This window comes from Phyllostomus hastatus, unplaced genomic scaffold (assembly GCF_019186645.2).
Source record: "Phyllostomus hastatus isolate PE091 unplaced genomic scaffold, TTU_PhHast_1.1 phas_contig_58, whole genome shotgun sequence".
Classification (NCBI taxonomy): domain Eukaryota; kingdom Metazoa; phylum Chordata; class Mammalia; order Chiroptera; family Phyllostomidae; genus Phyllostomus; species Phyllostomus hastatus.
Genome location: NW_025333916.1, coordinates 59,653,377 through 59,671,975, shown reverse-complemented (window position 1 = coordinate 59,671,975; position 18,599 = coordinate 59,653,377). Strand labels below are relative to the sequence as shown.

Below are 18,599 nucleotides of genomic sequence, written 5' to 3'. Positions count from 1 at the left end.
GATAAACCATGCATATTCTTTTAAACAAGATAGGAACATCATTTTAAATTTTGGTAAAATACCTAATAGGAAAGATAAAAAATTCAAATGCTGTTAGGAATATATGGTAAAATAATTAAGCAACCATTCTTTTATGAAGTCTTTCATTATTGTTTTCAATACTTTATTTATGTATTTTTGGAGGGGGGGAGGGAGGGAGAAAGTGAGGGATAGAAATATCAATGTGCAGTTGCCTCTCACGAGTCCCCCACTGGGGACCTGGCCTGCAACCCAGGCACGTGCCCTGACTGGGGATCGAACCGGTGACCCTTTGGTTCACAGGCCTGCGCTCAATCCACTGAGCCACAACAGCCAGGGCAAGTTGTTCATTATCTATCTTATTCTGGAAATGGAATCTGAACATTTGTCATGATTTTGCCAATGTTGGTATCTGTAGCATATATCTAAAGCAATGAGGTTACTTGATTTTAACCCTTTGAAGCATAGCAGGCTTCATGGTACAGAGATAGAAAAATAATCTAAAGACAGTGAAAATGGTCAATTTTGTTACAGTTTCCCACAATTAAAAACAAAAAAAACCTGAAGTAACAGAAAAAAATCTTTGTAAAGGTGAACTGGGTTCCTCTTTAGCATTAGTCAGAGGACGCCTGTAGTTCAGGCTGAGTTAAAGTAACATACATGCCACTTTAGAAATGAAAGAACTGTCCCTTCATGGGTTTAAGAATCTATAAGGAAGCATGGTGGTGGCATTTCAAAAGGGTAACCACGCCGGACACCTTTATGTAGTGTGACATTCTTTTAAGTTCAGTGTCAATGCACCTTCTTTCCCGGAACATTTCCATTTCATGGGTCTTTTTTTGTTTTTGTTTGAAAAAGACTAGGCAAACTTACTGGTTAGAGCGATGCTGAAAGAAGTTTAAAATTTGTTTTGCATTTGTTGTATTCCATTCTTGTTTCTTCAGGGGTCCTTCGCACACGGATACATACTTCTTCAGAATCTTCTCTCCCACTTCTCGGAAATCCAGGGGTTCCTTGTGGTGTGCGGCGTGGCTTGCTCCGGAAACACCGGTACCCACCTCCTGGTTTCCTGGCTGGGGGCCCGCACAGTACTTCAGCCCCCAGCAACACATCTCTCCACTGTACATCATAGCCAGCACGTGGATGTCACTGAACACTCCTGGGAAGGTCGTGTCAACGGAGAGATTAGAATTCAAAACTTAAGAAACTCTGGTTATTAAAACTAATACATCCCTTTTATGCCATCAATCATGTTTCCTTCTCATCTAATAGTTACACTTAGAAGAGCCAAGGACCACTTTTGTACAACCCTCGTTTAATCGGCACATCTACCTTTTCAGATTTTATTGATTTTTAGACAAGAGGGGAAGGGAGGGAGAGGGCGGAGAGAAACATCAATGTGGGGTTGCCTCTCGCTTGTCCCCCACTAGGAACCTGGCCCTCAACCCAGGCATGTGCCCTGACTGGGAGTCAAAGCCGTGACCCTTTGGTTCCCAGGCTCCACTCAACCCACTCAGCCACACCAGCCAGGGAGGACACCTCCATCTTCGTTTTATCTAATCTACCAAGAGGCACATTTCCTCTCTTCCCCTTCGAAGAAAGAGTATTGTCAGAGGAGTTTTTAAGAAGGTCAGTTAGACCAGTGTGATCTTATCCTTTTTGGGATTCTCTTTGAGGCCTCTGTAAGAATGGAATGGAATCAACGGAACCTTTCCTGGGACACACACCCCTAATTCTGCGCACAGTCTCCGAGCACTGAGAGTAGAGTCTCCCAGAAGGCCACCATGAACACAACCCCTAACTCAGGGGAACTCCAGAGCCGAGACCACGGTTCCCGTCAAGCGCCCTTCCGCTCCCCCAGCTCTACAAGAGCCTGCAGAAAGCATCAGGCACTAACGGGACCCAGAGAGGCCATTTAATGTGAATTGTCAGAGCAGTTAAATTAGATCCAAGATACTTTATGTTCCCAGGAGAAGAAATACATGCAGAATATTCAAAAGTTAAAGCATTCTATCGTGGAAGAAGGCAATTATATAATCAGACATTTGTGGCATATAAAGTGTATCAATTTGGTAGAAAGACAGACCTAGAATCAAAGAGACTTGGGTATAAATTATTGACAACAATATAAACTACGTAACTAGTTCACATCTTAAAGCCTTTAAAATACAAATATATTATTTATTCTAATGTACAGGTACTTGTGTAACTAGAAAAATTTACCTCGAATAAATGAGAATCATAATCTCAGTTGCTCACCTTATACGGCTAATCAGAAATGATTATGATGGTACTAGAGACACAAGTAAAAACGGAAGAAAAATTCAACTTTCAAAACTGTTACAGTGTCTGTCCTCTTGACTCTATTGCAAGTTTTTATGTTTTAGCATCTGCCCCTTCACTTCACCCCAAATTCAGCTTACAAACAGTAGCAAGAGAAGGAACAGGTTTAGAGGAGCTGGCTGACTCATAAACTGTTGTATCAGTAAGACAAATAATCACTTAAGAGCAGAATCTGAGGCTTGCATTCATGAAAACGATTGGCTACACTCTCTGAATTATGCTTTCTATGTATAAAACATTCACTTAATAATATTACTCATAATTATTTTTTACTTTATTCCTTCATACTTAAAATACCAGAACGTGCACGAAGAAGCTGAATGCAGCTTCATATTATATATGAATTATATATTAGATTCAGTATTTCACTGAACGCACACCCTTTTTATTTCTGTGAACCTACCCCCTGCTTAATTATTCCTAAACAGATTGGTGGAGAGGAGAGAGCGCAGCAGACATGGAGGGAAGGTTGACTTTTTAAGCGGGCTATAGTTTTGGGAGGAGCTGAGGTACATCCCGCAAACTGGTGCAGCCACTGGGGAAGGGTGGGAACGCTTGCCTAAGGGAGGCCTGGGACCCAGTTTATGCCCAACTCCAGGTCAGCCTCATTCCTCACTACTCTTTTACCTTTCCCCTGGCTCTGCTGGAGATCAGCATGGCTCTGTTCCACATGGGCGGAGAGGGGCGAGTCTGGTTAAGGCCCTGGCCCTGCTGCAGAGACGAGGCTGGGGAGGTACGAGCAGGCACCGTGTCCCACCGAGAAGTCCTTGGCCGGCCCAGCCTGAGCTGGACAGTATGCCACCTCACTTCACCACCAGAAGGCGACTGTCCCCTCTGGCTTTTTCTCTGAGGATGCTGGCCAGGTGGGAGGCAAGAAAAGGGATGTAGTGTGGGGTCAAGGTAAGTGAAACAAGAGCTAGGCCCCGGGGCGTCGGCAGAGAGCTCAAATTTCTCCTTGCTGAGAGTCCGATAAGGGAGGAATTCAGCACCTGGGTCTCCTTGACCTAAGACTAGGTAAGGGGAGGTTACGTGGCCTGGTCTACAAAGGTCTCTCCCCTGCAAGGGAATTACCTTCATCCCTGTTCTGAGGGGGACGTTTTTGGAAATGCTGCTGCCTTCCCAGGTATGCGTACCGTCCAGGTTGGGCCAGACCCCAGAATTTAACTGGTAGCCAAGGCTCTGAGAGAGGCAGCCTAGCTGGTTTAACTGCACAGATAGGGACAGCTCTGAACTCCCTCCATCACCCCCCAGTTGTCGAACTCGGACTTCTAGAAGTTCTCAGAGGGCCACACCAAAGTGAAAGGTAAAAGTTAGTTACAAAACTAGTTTGCCTCTCCAGATGCCCCCGTGCTTGTCTGGGCACCCCCGCCTGCTGTCTCAGCACGTCTTCAGCACCTGCTACACACGGAGGCCCAGGCTGGTGGCGGCAGTCTTCCAGAGCGGCAGGCTGGCTCGGAAAGAGCTGGACTCAGCCTTCTGTGCTTCCTGCAGAAGGGGGTGCGTGGGACAGCCGCTGGCCAGCAGCAGCCCCACAGGGCTGAAGTCACGGTGGCACCACTGCCCACGTAGGGAAGGTGCTCTAAGCACACACACGTCTTGGCCCTGCTCACGCAGGTACTCGCTGAGCACCTTGTACTTGCACATGTTGGTGGCATAACACACACAGCTGTGTGTGGAAGGGCTGCAGCTTCAGCAGCCCCCATACATCAGGCTGACGAGTTGCTCAGGACACAGCAGAACAGGCGCAGGTGGCTGGCGGGGTGCAGCGCCCTCTCCACACTGAAGGTGTTGGCGTCCAAGATGAGGACCGCCTCAACGCAGGTGCCCTCCTTGGCCACAAACTGCAATAGGTCACTCATGCCCGATGACAGGATGACGGCCTCACTGCCCACACGCAGGTCCCTCGGCTGCATGCCCTGGTACTTGAACACTGCACACACTCCTTGTAAAAGCCTCCGTGGTAGGGGGCGCACAGGCCCTTAGGCAGCTGCTGGCCCGGCACAATGCACACCATGCGTATGGAGTCCTCGCTGTTTCTGTAGTCCCCTCCAGGTGGAAGGTCAGGAGGAAGCGCGGCGTGCCCTGCACCGCTGTCCCTAGCCAGGCACCGGAGGCCAGCGACTGGAAACACGCGCTCCTTGTTGGTACACCACCCCGAGCACACCAGTAGGGGCTCTAGCCCTGTCCTGGGCTGCACCAGCAGTCTGGTCCTGAACGATCGGGTTTTGTGTCATCCGAGAGTTCCTCACATACAAGGGAGCCAGGATCTTGAGGAGCGGCAGCCGCAGAAGTCTGTCCCAGCTGAGTTTGTAGTGTGGAGTCAGGAGAGGTGCCAGCTGAGGTATCTGGGCACGGGACGGAACCAGGGGTGCTTGCAGGAATTGGAGGGGACGCAGGGTCTTAGCCACCCTGAGATTTCCAGGCTCCGACCCACGAGTCCCTCCAGTCCCAAGGGGCCATATGGATAATGCATCCCCCAGCCTCACTCTTTATATTATTAACAAGGAATGGCCACTGAACAAGGCACAGATATCCTACGGGAAGATTTTTACCAGGGAGAGAATGAATGGCTGTACAATAAAGAGTGGTCCTCACACCTTAGCCTGCTTTAGGATTACCAGGAGCATGCGCTGACTGCCCGGCCCCCACCTCCAGAATGACAGGGTCCGGTGTGGGGCTGGGTCTATGGATTTGCGTTCTGAACAAAGTCCTGGAACTCGGGGCGATGCTGATGCTGCTGGTCCACAGACTGTGCCAAACCACTGCATTACACTATCTTGCATCAAAAGGATGAGTAACGTGTTTAAAAAAAAAAGGATGAGTAATATAAAAATAAGGCACTTTCTTCCTCTCTACTTCCTCAAGGGATCTACTACTCTGTAGCTACAGTCCTTTGGCTACTCCAAGTTTTCCTTTTTTTTTTTTGGGCTAGTGCCCAGCATGGGTTTTGATGAACTACTTCAGTTTGCCCTGTGCATGTCCTAGAACACGTGTGATAGTGGGGAACGCAGAGGGGGATAGGGCGAGGGCAGAAAGGTGACTTTCACATTAAAAAGGTGGGCAGACTGGCGACCCTAGGAGCGGTGAGGTCTCTCAAGCTGACTGCATCGTAAGTCTGTGGGCTTATTAAAAACAGCTTCCTGCACTCCACGTATTGAATCCGAACCTGCAGGTGGCACACAGAAATGTGCATTTTTAACAAGCTACCCAGGCACTCAGCAATGACAGCTCAGAGCCGCTGCTTTAGGGGGTCTGAAGTCCAGTTTCTGGGGTAAGCAATGGGCAAGAGGGCAGCCAGCAGAAGGTGGTCCTCAGTGGTATACAAAGGGCATAAACCAAGGTTGTGCAAAGCTCAACATTATTTGATTTAACCTGCTAACTCCAGGGTTGTTCGGACAAGCCTGTTTTTGTAAGAATACACAGAGGAATGAGGCTCAGAGATGAGATAAAAAGATTTACTAAATACATTACTCAGTAATTTTTAAAAGCTAAAAATTTAATGACATATAGGTAATATTCAAAGGACAATATGGTTGTCTTTAGCTTAGAAAAAGAAATCTTACTAAGTATATACTGCATTGAGTTTTGTCTAAAATTAGGTAAATTATTATTAAGATCTGCCCACAAAAATATTTTTGATGACTCATATAGAACTTTTTTCCCTAATAAGTACTGAGGATTTTCTGGAATGTTTTATACTGGCTAACAAAAAAATGAAAAAGTTAAATGTCTCTGGCGGGGTCTTAGAAATAATTCAGCCTGTGGAAAGCAGCGCTGCTGGTCTCGGATGACCTTGAGAGAGATGAATTACACGGGACCCAACAGCTTTGGAGGAGAGCGAGAGAGAAAGAATGGACCACTGGGACGGTACCACTACGGACTAACACAGTTTTCTTTGTTTCTGGAGGAAAGCGACCCTCCCTGCCCTTTTCATTCCCTTGTCATGCAAGCAGTACCAGCGAAGGTGAGCGCCAAGTTACGACCTAGAGAAGATACCAGTACCACTTGCATTTTGGAGAAAAAATTTCAGGCCATGAGAATACCTTATCTCATGACTAGAAGTGGGAGAAGGAGGAAAAGAACGGGTGACCTGTGCCACTTTCTTTGGTTCTAAATAGGCTTCAGTGCCTACCCCTGCTTTTTCTTTTAAAGTAATCCATGCAGTTGTATAAGTACATTTTAGAAAAGCCATTTTTCATGCAGCCAGTCAGTTCACTAGTTATCCAAATAAATACTTCCCATAAATAAAACACCCCATGTTTGTCAAAGTGTCACACCTACTGAAAGAGCACTATGTAGTCATAATAAAACTTCTATAGGACAAGCTATTTGTCCAAATTAACTGTAAGTAAAAACTTTTGTATACCGCCAGCCATATACTGATGACACTTACATCATGCTTTTTTTCCCTATGCAATGTTTTTAATAGAAAAGCCCACAGAAGCTACCAAAGGAGAATTAAAATATAAAATAAAACAAAAGAGAATTTTCCCTAAGAAGTTCTCTCCTTTTCCCATTTTTGATTTCCCCCATCAAAACCTCAGATGAGGTACAGAAGAAAACATACACATAGGATCATGTACATCACTTGCCAGCTACGTGCCCGTGAACAGGTACTGCTGGTTCATCAGGACCTCAGTTCCTCCACTTGTGAAGAGAGGCAGTAAAAACAAGTGGTTCTTCCCTCCCGCACCTCAGCCTAAAACCCAGATGATCTACCATCTCCAGTTCTTAGCATTTTTAAGTGCAAAGATGTTTGTGGCAGAGAAACTAACAGTTGCCGCCCAGTATTTATTCTTCCTTCCTTTCCTAATAAACAGATCTAATTTCACTTGGGATGGCAGTGCATCGGGTGAAGGACTATACTTTCCAGGCTCCCTTGTAGTTACATGAACCCACGTGATCCAGCTCTGGCCAGTGAAATGTGGATGGAAGTGTTGTAAGAAACTTCTGGAAGGCTGCTCCAAAGGAGCCGACTCGAGTGGAAGAAAACACCCTTGGCGTTCGTTCCTGCACTCTGAAACACAGGTAGGACAGAAGGAGCTCCAGGAGCACGCTGGGATACTGAGAGCGGACGCAGAATCCTCAGAGGGAGGCATCCTGCACAGCTCCGGGAAGTACTTTCCACAAGGTAATCTACACAAAGGGCCTCCTTCTGAAGCTAAGGGCTCTGGTTCTGAAGGTGACGGACGAAAAAGACAGGAACCTGATGACGCCAGAGACCAGCATAAGCAGCTCTGGATCATCTTTACGTGCAAGAGCAGTCAAGCTGTATCTTATTTAAAAGCCGCTTCTAGTTTCTGCTCTAAGTAGTAGAACCTGCTACCTGATGGCGACTATGGGGGATGCAACGTAAGTATGTACCATGAAATATAATGCTCCCAAAATTACAAAGCAGAGAGGTCAGCAGCATTTTTCTACATTATATGAGAAGATCTTTGAATTTTTAGAAGCTGTTTTATTTTTGTCTATGATGTAACTTGAAATGTACTTAAATCAGTGTGAAATATAATAAACTTGTTAAAATTTTAAAAGGCTTTAAAAACAAAAACTTCAAAAAGAGATCACATTACCTTCACTGAGTAACTTAGCTGTGTCTAGGTCTTGGAAAGAAACTCCTTCATTTAATTGGGTAGGGCACCGATAATTTAGCATCTGTAGCAAGTAATTGATTCCATCAACAAGGTACTAAATGAAAGTCAAAGCCAAAGAATTGAAAGTATTATACGCAGAGCTATAGAAAGTTCAAATGTTATCCCCACCCCACCCCATTCTTTACTCAAGAGAAAATGGGCTAATACACAGACGTGTCTTATGGCTATTACATTTCAGTGGTCAAAGGATCCACCACCCCAAAAAGCTTTTCATATGTATTATAAAGTGTAACCCACCAAATGCTCCAGTTGTAAGAGCATGAAAGAAAAAAAAAAATCCTTGACCAAGAACACATGATTCAGTAATATACTTGTCAAAAATGGGATCAGAGGAAGAAAAGGATAAAGATAATAAGGTCATGTTCAACAGTTTATTATCTATGTACTTACTATAATTTAGAAATACGCTCAGACTTTAACATGAAGGTGTGGACTCTCATTTGCAGGCCCACGTAAACCGCGTGTGCCCAAACAACCCAGGTTAGAATCCCAGGTGATAGCACGCAACACTAAGACGATGTTTACGTTTACTGATTCGGTCACAGACTCAAACCAAATCAGAGAGCCACAATTTTCCAGGAGCAGCAGGAGTGACCTGCTGACAGAGAGAGGCTCACAGCCACACTTGTTTTCTTCAGGCCAAAAAATATGCTTAAAAATTAATACACATCATCTACCTTATACTGTATTTAAAAAATAAAAACCCTGAGCTTACAGAACTTTCTGGTAGATAAGGGCTTTCACATGTTACCTTACTCGATCTTCACAACAATTCCAACCTGTCTACGATGACACAGCCAGTAAGCAAAAGGCCTGGAATGCAGACCCTTTGGTTCCAAGAGTCTTAATACTATGCCAAGGACAGCTTTTCGAAACCTACAAAAATGTCAATAATCGAATATACAGGAGAAATGCCTCCTACCTCTTTAAGCAAGCTCGATTTCCTCGTGAGCCACTCGCGCCTTTTGGTCAGAGAATGGCAATACATGTAAAGCAGGGCTCCTCGCCGCCACGAGAGGCACTCCAGGAGCTCGTCCCCAAGCAGGCGGCCGCGCTGAAACACAACAGAGGCACAGCTGAGAAGGGAAGCCTGGCGCCTGTAAAACCGAAGTGCCAGTTCAACAGACTGAGGAACTAAACACACTCTCACTTCACAAAACTTGCTCTTCATTTATGTATTTACACAGGAATGTATCAAGTAGAAACGCAGAAATCTATTAGTATATGAAAATTAAAATACTCCATTTATAAATATTTGTAGAAAATATTGTTTAAATATTTTAGTAGCAAATTCTAATATATCTGAAACATAAATAAATATTCCACAATCTGATTAAAAAAGATAACTTTTCAGAAATACATGTTACTTGAAACAAGATTTCTACTATTGCTAGAATAAAATAAAAGTATATACACAAAAACAACTCTAATCAAACTTTTACTGTGCTGTGTCATTTAAAATGCGAGAGGATGTGCTCCCACAGTTAGCAGCCCCTCATCAACACACACAACACTAAGCCATCCGGGGGGAGAGAGGCAGCAGCTGAAGGTGAGAAATGACGCACTTGGAAGAGCAGCCATGGCTAGAGAGGAAGATCTTGAAACCACCCGAAGAGAGACGGCAGTGAAGAACATACGAACAGGTTGTAACGCAAAGACAGAAGAGGGACTGTCAGAGGAGTAAGGAGACATCCTTGGGCATGCCCGCTCCCGGAATAAGGGAAGGGGAGGTGCTGGGGAAAGAGCAAGACTTCTCAGAGATGAGGAGGAGGAGCACGCAGGGCTGGAGGAGCACGCAGGGCTGGAGGGTTAGGCGGGTCCGTGGGAAGAAAGGCAGCACGTGTCCAGAAGGCTGAGGGCTGTAAGAAGGACAAGAAGTGTGCTGGTTAAGTTACCAGGGACCCTCCAGAAGATACAGCATCTGCAAAAGTCAAGAGAGCAGAAACAGCAAGTATCTGTGCTTAGAAAACGATCAGGCACCGTAGTTAAAGTACAATTCCAGCATGCAAATATTCTGAAACATCTCTAGGAAAATATAACAACTTTTGTCGTGAAGTGTTAAACTTTCATAAATCCCTCCTTCAATCTTAATTTATGCATTTATTTAAATCTTGTTTGTTTTCAGAGAGAGGGGAAGGGAGGGAGAACGAGAGGCAGGGAAACACTGGCCTGAAAGCAAGCCAGGCCTGCGCCCCGACCGGGAAACGAACCCGTGACCTTTCGGTTTGCAGGCCGGGGCTCAATCCACTGAGCCACGCCAGCCAGGGCTTTCAATCTTAATTTAAAACAGAGACAAAGACATATTCAAGGAAAAAAAGAATTACAGACTCTAAAGAGCAGGCCACACAGTAAGAATTAGCAGCTTTGCATCATTCATGAGTGTAAGACTTACTTCAGGGTTCCTGTCATTTTCTTTAACTAAAATTTCTGGTTCTGAAAGGAAAGTGATCAGCTCTTTTACTTTCTCTGAAGAGTCTTCAGGGAAATCTTCGTCTACCAGCTTGTTCTCCTCAAAGTACGTCATGTCCAAAATAGCCTGATGTGTGAGAAAACAAGCATCGGTAAATGATTTAAACCTGAGAGAGTGACTCTCAATAGCTTGACTTTGCACATATAGATAGATAGATAGATGTTTTATTAGACAGTTAACTTTTCTAGCACAATATTTAAATCTGAGGCCCTGGCAGGGTATCTTAGTTGGTTATAGCGTTGTCCCAATGCGTCAAGGTGGTGGGTTCCATCCCAGGTCAGGGCACTTATAAGACTCAAGCAATGAATAACTAAATAAGGGGAACAATAAACCAATGTTTCTTTCTCTCTCTCTCTCTAAAATCAGTAAGTAGAAAAAAATTTAAATTTGAAAAGTAGGCAAAATGTCTAGCTGTAAATATAATCCGATATGAACTTTATGGAAAACTTCATAGCTATTTCACTAAAATATTAAATTAGTGCTAATCTTCCTTCCCTCACAAAATAAAGTGGAGTTCTATGTTCTAATTAAGTTAATCATATACAATATTATGAAAAGTATAATTATATTCTTTTTTATACATATATACTCTGAACGTTTTCTAAATGGCTGCTGTATCAAGTCAAGATCACCACCTCTAGTTCTGTAAAGTGAATCTTCAAAGGATGTTTTCCTGAATGCAGATTCAACACCTGCGGGATATGCACCCTGCCCCCCAACACAGGCCGCCTATCACCAGTACCATGCAACTGGAATGCTAAGACCCCCAGCATTCTTAATTAATCTTAGTTGCTTTCTTAGTTAAATGCAAGACCCGCTGTTCACGTACCTTCAAACCACCCAAGGTGCACTTGGAAGTGTACTGAAGTTTACTCTTTTTCTTTTTTCCCATTTTTATTATGTATTGGTTTCAGGTGCACAGCTTAGTGGTTAGACATTCATAACCTTCACATAGTACTCCCTCAGTATTTCCAGCCCCCCATCTGGCACCATATATAGTTACCAAAATATTATTGACTGTTTGGTTTACTTCCCCGTGGCTACTTTTAGCTACCAAATAGTTCCTTTGTATATAACTGCCTCATCCTTACCACCGCTGAGCTGTCAAGTAAGGGCATGTGAAGCACTCTATCCACTCTAAGATGCTATGCGCATGTTAGTTATTATAATGAAATAATGTTTAATGTCCACTTGTCTCAGCAGTGTTAGAGAAAACCAAGAAAACAGACCTTGTGTCTTGTCTACACAGAGGCCTGGTTTTTGACAGCAAAGAAAAACAGGGAAAGAGGGGAACAGGACAAACTCATAGCCTTGCACGACAACAGCAGGGGGAGTCCTGTTGGGAGCCCTAAGGAAATGAGAATTTCAGGGGAAAATAATCGGGGCTCTTACAGCATCCTCCACTTCCTCAGAATAACCTTGAAGACCTTGGAAACAGGATTCGTCCTGTTTTGCTTACTTATCTATAAAGGTTGCTTACTTATCTATAAAGGGAAGAGATTCTGTTATCTGCAAGATATAATCCTCATTTTTCTGATCAACACTCCTCTGCTAAATCTTCTTTGCATATTGCCACAAAGTTTCAAGTCTATATGCTTTACACATACTTACAGTTTCTGAATAAAATTGAACGCTTAAAGGAGAGAATAAACTGATTTTATTACACTTAAACGTTGGAATCAACCATCTCATTAAGCAATCTGACCCCATAACATGTCAGAAACCACAGCTGTCTCAGTACCTGTGTGTAAAGTTCGAGAAGATTTGATGGATTTGAACAGTCTTTGTCTTCACACAAGAGTTTCAATTTTTCTAGAGCTGCAGAGGCCCGAATTAGAAAGTGATCTGTAAGAGATAAAAGCACGGTGATTAGCCCTGGCCAGGTACCTCAGTTGTTGAGAGCATGGTTCCAACACACCAAGGTTGCAGGTTTGATCCCGGGTCAGGGCACATATAAGAAGCAACCAATGAGTACAGAAATAAGTGGAACAACAAATCGATTCATCGATGTTTTTCTCTCCCTCTCCCCCTTCCTTTCTCTCTCTAAAAACCAATAAATTAAAAAAAGATCCTGCCTTGGCTGGTGTGGCTCAGGGGTTCAGTGCGGGCCTGTGAATCAAAGGGTCATCAGTTCGATTCCCAGTCACGGCACAAGCCTGGGTTGTGGGCCAGATCCCCAGAAGGGGACATGTGAGAGGCAACCAACCACACACTGCTGTTTCTCTCCCTCTCTTTCTTCCTCCCTTCACCTCTCTAAAAACTAAACAAAATCTTTAAAAAAACAAACAAACAAACATGGTGATTATGTCATATAATTTCAGCCTGTTATTTAAACTAAAACATTATATATCTGAAATGACCAAATAAAATTATGTTTATGGCACTGGAGGAGCAGCATAATAGTAAAATCTTACGAGAAACAAATATAACATGACACCTAATCCTAACTAAGCTAATGTAATGGAAATTTGTTCTGGAAAGCTAGACTGAAAACTTTCCAGGTTCAGTTGTCATTTCTTAAATGCAATCTCTAGTTTCACAGTGCTTCTTTTATGATGAAGCACTCAAAATATTTAAGTAATAAATTTAAAACTTTTGCTGGAATAATACAAATATATGATCAATCTACAGAAAGGGCTTCCATTGAGAACTTAAAATTTTAAAAATCTATTTTCCAAAGGACCCCAACTGATTAAATCAAATGTCTCATAAAATGTTGGCACTCAGAGCATTTATAACTTCACCATAGTGTTTACATGTTTATGTATGTAAAATAGCAATTAGAATTAAAATTATATAATGCATCCGCTTTATTTTATTTATTTTTAAAACCTAGATATGGAACAAATTACTTCGTCCTTTCAAAACACGGAAGAGCTGGAACGAAAGACTTCTGATACCCCTTCCTTCCCTTCCTTCAACGTCTTATTTCCCTTGCTTCTACGGTTTCACCTTTTCTCATGAACTTTGCCTCCCTAACTACCAAGTATCCATTCCAAGGTGCTTTCCAGCTTTCTGTATTATCTGGTGTACACAAATTTAGATATGCCCACCATCCAGACATTCAAGTCCCTGAGTTTGCCCTCTGTACTTCCTTCCGGACATATATGCATATATGTATGTGTGTGTACACAAACACAAACACTCCCCACCTGCCCTTCCCTCCTCACTGGCCAGCGGATGGAAAACCCAGCACTGGGTGCAGGCCCGGCTGATCCAGCCTCAGCACTGGCGCAGACACAGCAGCTGTTCAGTGTAGGAGCGAAAGCAACACCAGGTTCGATTGTGCCTGCGGCAATCATGTGAGCCTTTGGCCTTGTTTTCCCAGGTGAGGCCCCACCTGTACCCAGTCCAGACTCTGACTGCGGTGAGGCACACTATTCACCTGGCCTGATTCTTCGCTAGCCCTCCCCTCTCTCCCGAGCCCAGGAAAGTCGTATCATGTAAAAGACCCACAAAAGAAATATTCTACCATGGAGTTGTGGAACATGGCACTGCTCCTGTTTCTTTAGAGACTGCACTAACGTTTTCTTCTTAAAGTGCAGGATTATTTTAAATGTAAGAGTGGCCCTGAATTCACTGAAGGTGTATCTCACACGAATTTATGACATAATTACTGAGGGTGACGAGGTAACAGCTCGAACTTTAGAAAATTTTTATGGACTGCAATATTTTTACTAGAACAATTCAGTCAAAATGACGACAGGCAAGAAAAAAGTGATTCTTACACATTTCTGGAAAAACTCCCTCTCGTGGCATAATGTCCTGTGGTAAATATAGTGTGTCTGTACAATGAGAAATAAGTTAAGAAAATTGAACAAAAACAAAACGGAGAACATTCCTCAATGGAAGGTTTGGCTGTATCTGATCTATTTTGAAGAAGACAATAAGAACTATCAATTCCTATGACCAAATATAACCATACGTTGTTACATTAAAGGACAAATTTTAAATGTATATTAGTTTTGTTGTGTGGGAAAAGAATATCAACTTCAATTCAAATACATGCACCCGCATCTTTATTAAACTTCTTAAAATAAGAAAATCATGCTACAATATGCACCAGTATCATTTTAACTTTAGTAAATTTGCAGACCTATAAAGACTCCAAACATGAATCTCTATCACGACTTATTTACAGCTTTCATTTTAGATTGGATTAAATAACTTCCATGGAAAAATGAGAATGGCTTTTGGGTTCAATGACAAGTGAATAAAAAACCTTTGAGCTGTTTAAACGGTTTCAGGTGGAGCTGGAGTGGGGCCGAGATCCCTGACCAGCGTATTTACTTAGAAGTAGCTTAGATCCTCTCTCAGGTGCTAGCCACTACTGTCCACGAACCAGCTATTCCTGTGAATCCTGGGATTCACTTACCACAAACCGAAAAAGAGGTCAGCTTCTGAGCATTCTGTGGGTTTGGAAGAACACGCTCCTAAGAAAAAATATAATTCGCCAAATAATCTTCACTAGAACTAGAGCGCTTTCACCACAGACCCTTTTCAACAAATTCGCCAGCTATTCATTCAGTCACTTGGGTAAATAAATGTCCCCATACTATTTTCCTATGCGTGTGATAACCAGTTCACAAGAATTTAAAAACCGATCTGTGTTGTAGTAAAGGTTCAAAAGTCAAAGAGAAATCATGCAAAACCTACAGGCAGCTGAGAAGTAATGAAACAGAACTGGACTTAAAATTAGAAGTCGAGACAATTCCAGACTTTTTTTTTTTTTTTTTTTTTTGCGCTTAAGGAAACTGCTTGGACCTTTCCAAAAGAAGTTTTCTAACCCGGACAGCCCTTGGGAGAAGTAAGACCACGTACGTGCAAGAATCGTGTACACTACACCCCCGTTAAAGCTCTTCCGCAGAACGTTGTTCACAGCTGAGCTTAGGGTCCCAAACAAGACAGAAATGGACAGCGTAGCCATAAACTGCGCCTGTCACACTCGCCCAGCACCTCCCAGCACCCCACACCACCACTGCCCGCGCGCTGTCCTTCAGCTTGAACCACTCGTGTAAACTTTCCCGTGTAGTTATCTGAATTCCGCCCTCTTCGCCAGTCGCTACGGAGACAAGGAGAGGCGAGCAGCGCGGACCTGTCTGAGCTGTAAACGGGTTTTCTCGTAGGGTAGGAAAAACGCGGCGCCGGCGCCAACGCCGCGGCTTCGGGGCGCGCGAGCTCGGCGGAGTGGACCACTGACCGCGCGCGCGCGGGACGCGCCGACCGCAGGCCGCAGCCCCAGCCCCCACGGCCGCCGAGAGCCCGCTCCGCACACGCTCCGCCCGCTCGCCCCGCTCGCCCCCTCACCGTCCTCGCCGGCCGCCTCGCTGAGCTGCTGTATGTGGGCCTGAGCCAGGTCTCCGAGCTGCTCCACTCGCCTCGCCACACTGGAGCCTGCGGCCGCCATGGCCACAACGGGAGGGCGCGCCCCAGCCACGTGACCGCGCCAGCCCGTGGTCACCTGATCCGTCAGCTCGGGCGCGGCGTGGGGGCGGAGCGCGTGTGGTTGGTGGGGGGCGGGGGGGGTGACCCCGGCTCCGGTGGAGTGCACACCCACGCCTCGAAAGGTCGTCCCGGGACACTTCCCGGTCCTGGAACTTCCCCTCCCTCCCGCAATCCCTAGCAGCGCGGAGGTTTTATGGGCGGTGTGCCGTCGGGAACTGCCTCGCCCCGCCCCTTCCTTAAGCCAATCGGAGACGTTCATCCCACGCCGACCCAATGGGAAGGCAGCTCTCTCCGCTGGGGGCTGGGACGAAATTGGTGGGCGATTAGTGCGCGGTCCCTCGCCCAGGAGCGGGCTGGAACCCCGGGAATAGGACTGTGTGGGCTTTGGTCTTGTCGTGAGTAGGCTGCTTAATTCTAATCTCCCGGTCAGAAATGGGCAGCCTGATGATGGCTCCCTTGTAGCTCATCCAAGTCCCCGAGACTTGGCTGGAGAACTCCAAACACTAGTGGGAGGTACCAGGCTACGTGGCTGTCACTTTTCTAAATCTTGATTTTAGTAGCTGGATTTGTTTTATTTTTCATCTGCAATCGCTAACTCTCCTTTAACGTACTTGAACCGCCTTGCTTCCAGTAGTACCAACATTTTGCATTTGGAAAAATGTTTATCGTTCTACATCTCGAGACCCTTCCTGAAAGCGCTTGGTGCGTGTGAAGTTCATCCTCTCAATTGTGAGTTTCAAAGCCCCGAGTCAACGAGTTTAACTTCCACTTTGCATTCCCTGTTTTCAAACCTGTGGTCAAACAAATCTTCAACTCGGTTTTGTTCATTTTGCAACTTGACACAGTACATCTTGAATAATCTCCATTCTATCTTAGTTCTTATGGAAGGTAGTCTTTTTTATTTATGTATACTAAATTGTGATTTATAAGTGATTGACCACAACGTCTTTCTAACTGATCTCGTAACACCAGTTTCTTTCTCCAATTCACTCTAAACAAAAGGGACAGGAATTACATATTAATTCTGTGTCCTCGTGCCTGGCACATAATATGTACTCAAAGTGTTTATTAATTAAAAAAAAAAACTCCATGTTATCTTGTCAATATATTATTCTCTAATGAGAAAGCTGAAGGCCAGGGAAGTTGCAGTATATGATCCAAGTGGGCCAAAGAGTCGAAACTAATAAGCCTTTGACACCTGAGAATGCCAAACCTCACTGTATATTTTAAATAAAGTTTACACTTCCACTGATTCATTAACAACCTTGGACTTGCAGCAGGAAACGTGCCTCCTCAGCATCTCTCTAGTTCCCTCTACTGAACAAAGTGTAATATTGCATTGGCTGACAAAGGAAAAACATATTTAAAGAACCCAGATATATTTTCACAGAACAAGCAAAAAAGATAAATTGGGAGCTGAGAGACAATAAACCTATAACCAGCACCGTGGAGAAGAACAACATCTCAGGCACCGTGAACTGCATCCGCAAAGACTCCGAGTTTGGGGAGAGCTTGGCAGTTTGCAGGAATGAAAACTCAGGACGCCTCACTCACAACCGTGGACATGAACCCCAAACCCCAGAGTGAGCCCCCACTGGCTATGTCCATATTAATTGACCCTGTCTTCTGGCCATGGCTAATTCACTTATTCAATTAGGTGGTCACTAGTTCAATATTTAATGAACACTTACTTTGTGCCAGGCGCAGGTTATATGGTAATAAACAAGGCAGACACGCCTTTGTGGAGACAGAGCCAAGGGCAGATAATAGATAGATCCAGGGGTAAAAATCTGGCAGAATCCAAGCCAATCAGATTCCTTCTCCCGGTAACTGGAAACACTAAAAAGAGAAGCACAGAGACGAGACTTAATCCCATTAAATGTCAGCACTCCTGAGAGGCAAATCCACCAGCTGCTGCTGAGTTTCCTGGGGGAGAACCTGCTTTCTTCACCTGCCTAGGTCTTGGTTGCTCAGTCTATCCTTGATATTTGATAGCCTCCTGTATCATTATCCTGAAACTAAGTAGAGTCAGTGTCTGTTGCTTGCAACCAAAAGAACACAACACAGCGTGAGACTGGTTGGTAGGGGCAGATCCGCCAGGGCCTCAGTGCCATGTTAACGACCGTGGTCTTTATCTTAAGTGGAACTAGAAGTTATTGGTGTATTGTAAGCAAGGGAGTGATGTGATTCAAGAGTATTTTAACAACATCCCTCTACTGCTATTTTTTACCAAACTCAAACGGTAGGCGTGTTCCTACTGCTTGCCACCTACCAGGCAAATCTCCAAAGACAGGGTTCAGTGGAAAAGAAAGGAATCTTTTATTGAATGGCAAGTTTCTGCCTAAAATATCTGAGTAATAAAAGTAAGGGGTAGTAAAAGTCAGAGTATGACATCAAAAATAGTCTCATTACATTGACTGCATAGGTTCAAGAACTGAAAATAGCACAAGAACAAAAGTGTGTTTGTAACAGGGTGCAGCCAAGAGGGGAACCCCAAATAGGGATCTGTAATAGGGTCCAGAAGAGCTTGGAGATAATTGGCTCCACGCCACAGGGCCGTGCCTGCCCAGAATGCTGGCAGCTGTGGCCAATTGTGGGAGGAGCTGGAAATGGGGCTGCAGAGAAAGATTAGCGCTGGGATTTAAACGGAGGCACAGCAGCCATTGGGC

At 44.5% G+C, this 18,599-nt stretch overlaps 1 protein-coding gene across 3 annotated transcripts; it reads right to left on the bottom strand.

Moving 5' to 3' along the window:
- Window positions 1–237: 237 nt before the first annotated feature.
- RIMOC1 (RAB7A interacting MON1-CCZ1 complex subunit 1) lies at window positions 238–16,082 on the bottom strand. Of its 3 annotated transcripts, none has more exons than XM_045847926.1 (6): window positions 15,793–16,082; window positions 12,227–12,330; window positions 10,408–10,551; window positions 8,938–9,069; window positions 7,935–8,016; window positions 238–1,177 (listed from the first exon to the last, which is right to left on the bottom strand). In XM_045847926.1, exons 1-6 carry the CDS (start codon window positions 15,890–15,892, stop codon window positions 888–890), a joined length of 852 nt encoding a protein of 283 aa, XP_045703882.1. In that variant the 5' UTR covers window positions 15,893–16,082; the 3' UTR covers window positions 238–887. The 3 variants fall into 3 exon arrangements, with proteins under 3 accessions (XP_045703882.1, XP_045703881.1, XP_045703883.1); XM_045847925.1 differs by having other exon boundaries at window positions 7,935–8,049; window positions 15,793–16,079; XM_045847927.1 differs by lacking the exon at window positions 15,793–16,082 and adding an exon at window positions 14,214–14,247 and having other exon boundaries at window positions 7,935–8,049.
- Window positions 16,083–18,599: the final 2,517 nt, after the last annotated feature.

What these genes read in the sequence shown, in the direction of transcription:
- RIMOC1 (XM_045847925.1), bottom strand. Translation starts at nt 15,892, where the DNA reads ATGGCGGCCGCAGGCTCCAGTGTGGCGAGGCGAGTGGAGCAGCTCGGA. An exon ending in CGAGGCGGCCGGCGAGGACG is followed by an intron (nt 12,331 to 15,792) that starts GTGAGGGGGCGA and finishes TATCTCTTACAG; the next exon opens with ATCACTTTCTAATTCGGGCC. An exon ending in AGCTAAGTTACTCAGTGAAG is followed by an intron (nt 1,178 to 7,934) that starts GTAATGTGATCT and finishes CGACCTTCCCAG; the next exon opens with GAGTGTTCAGTGACATCCAC.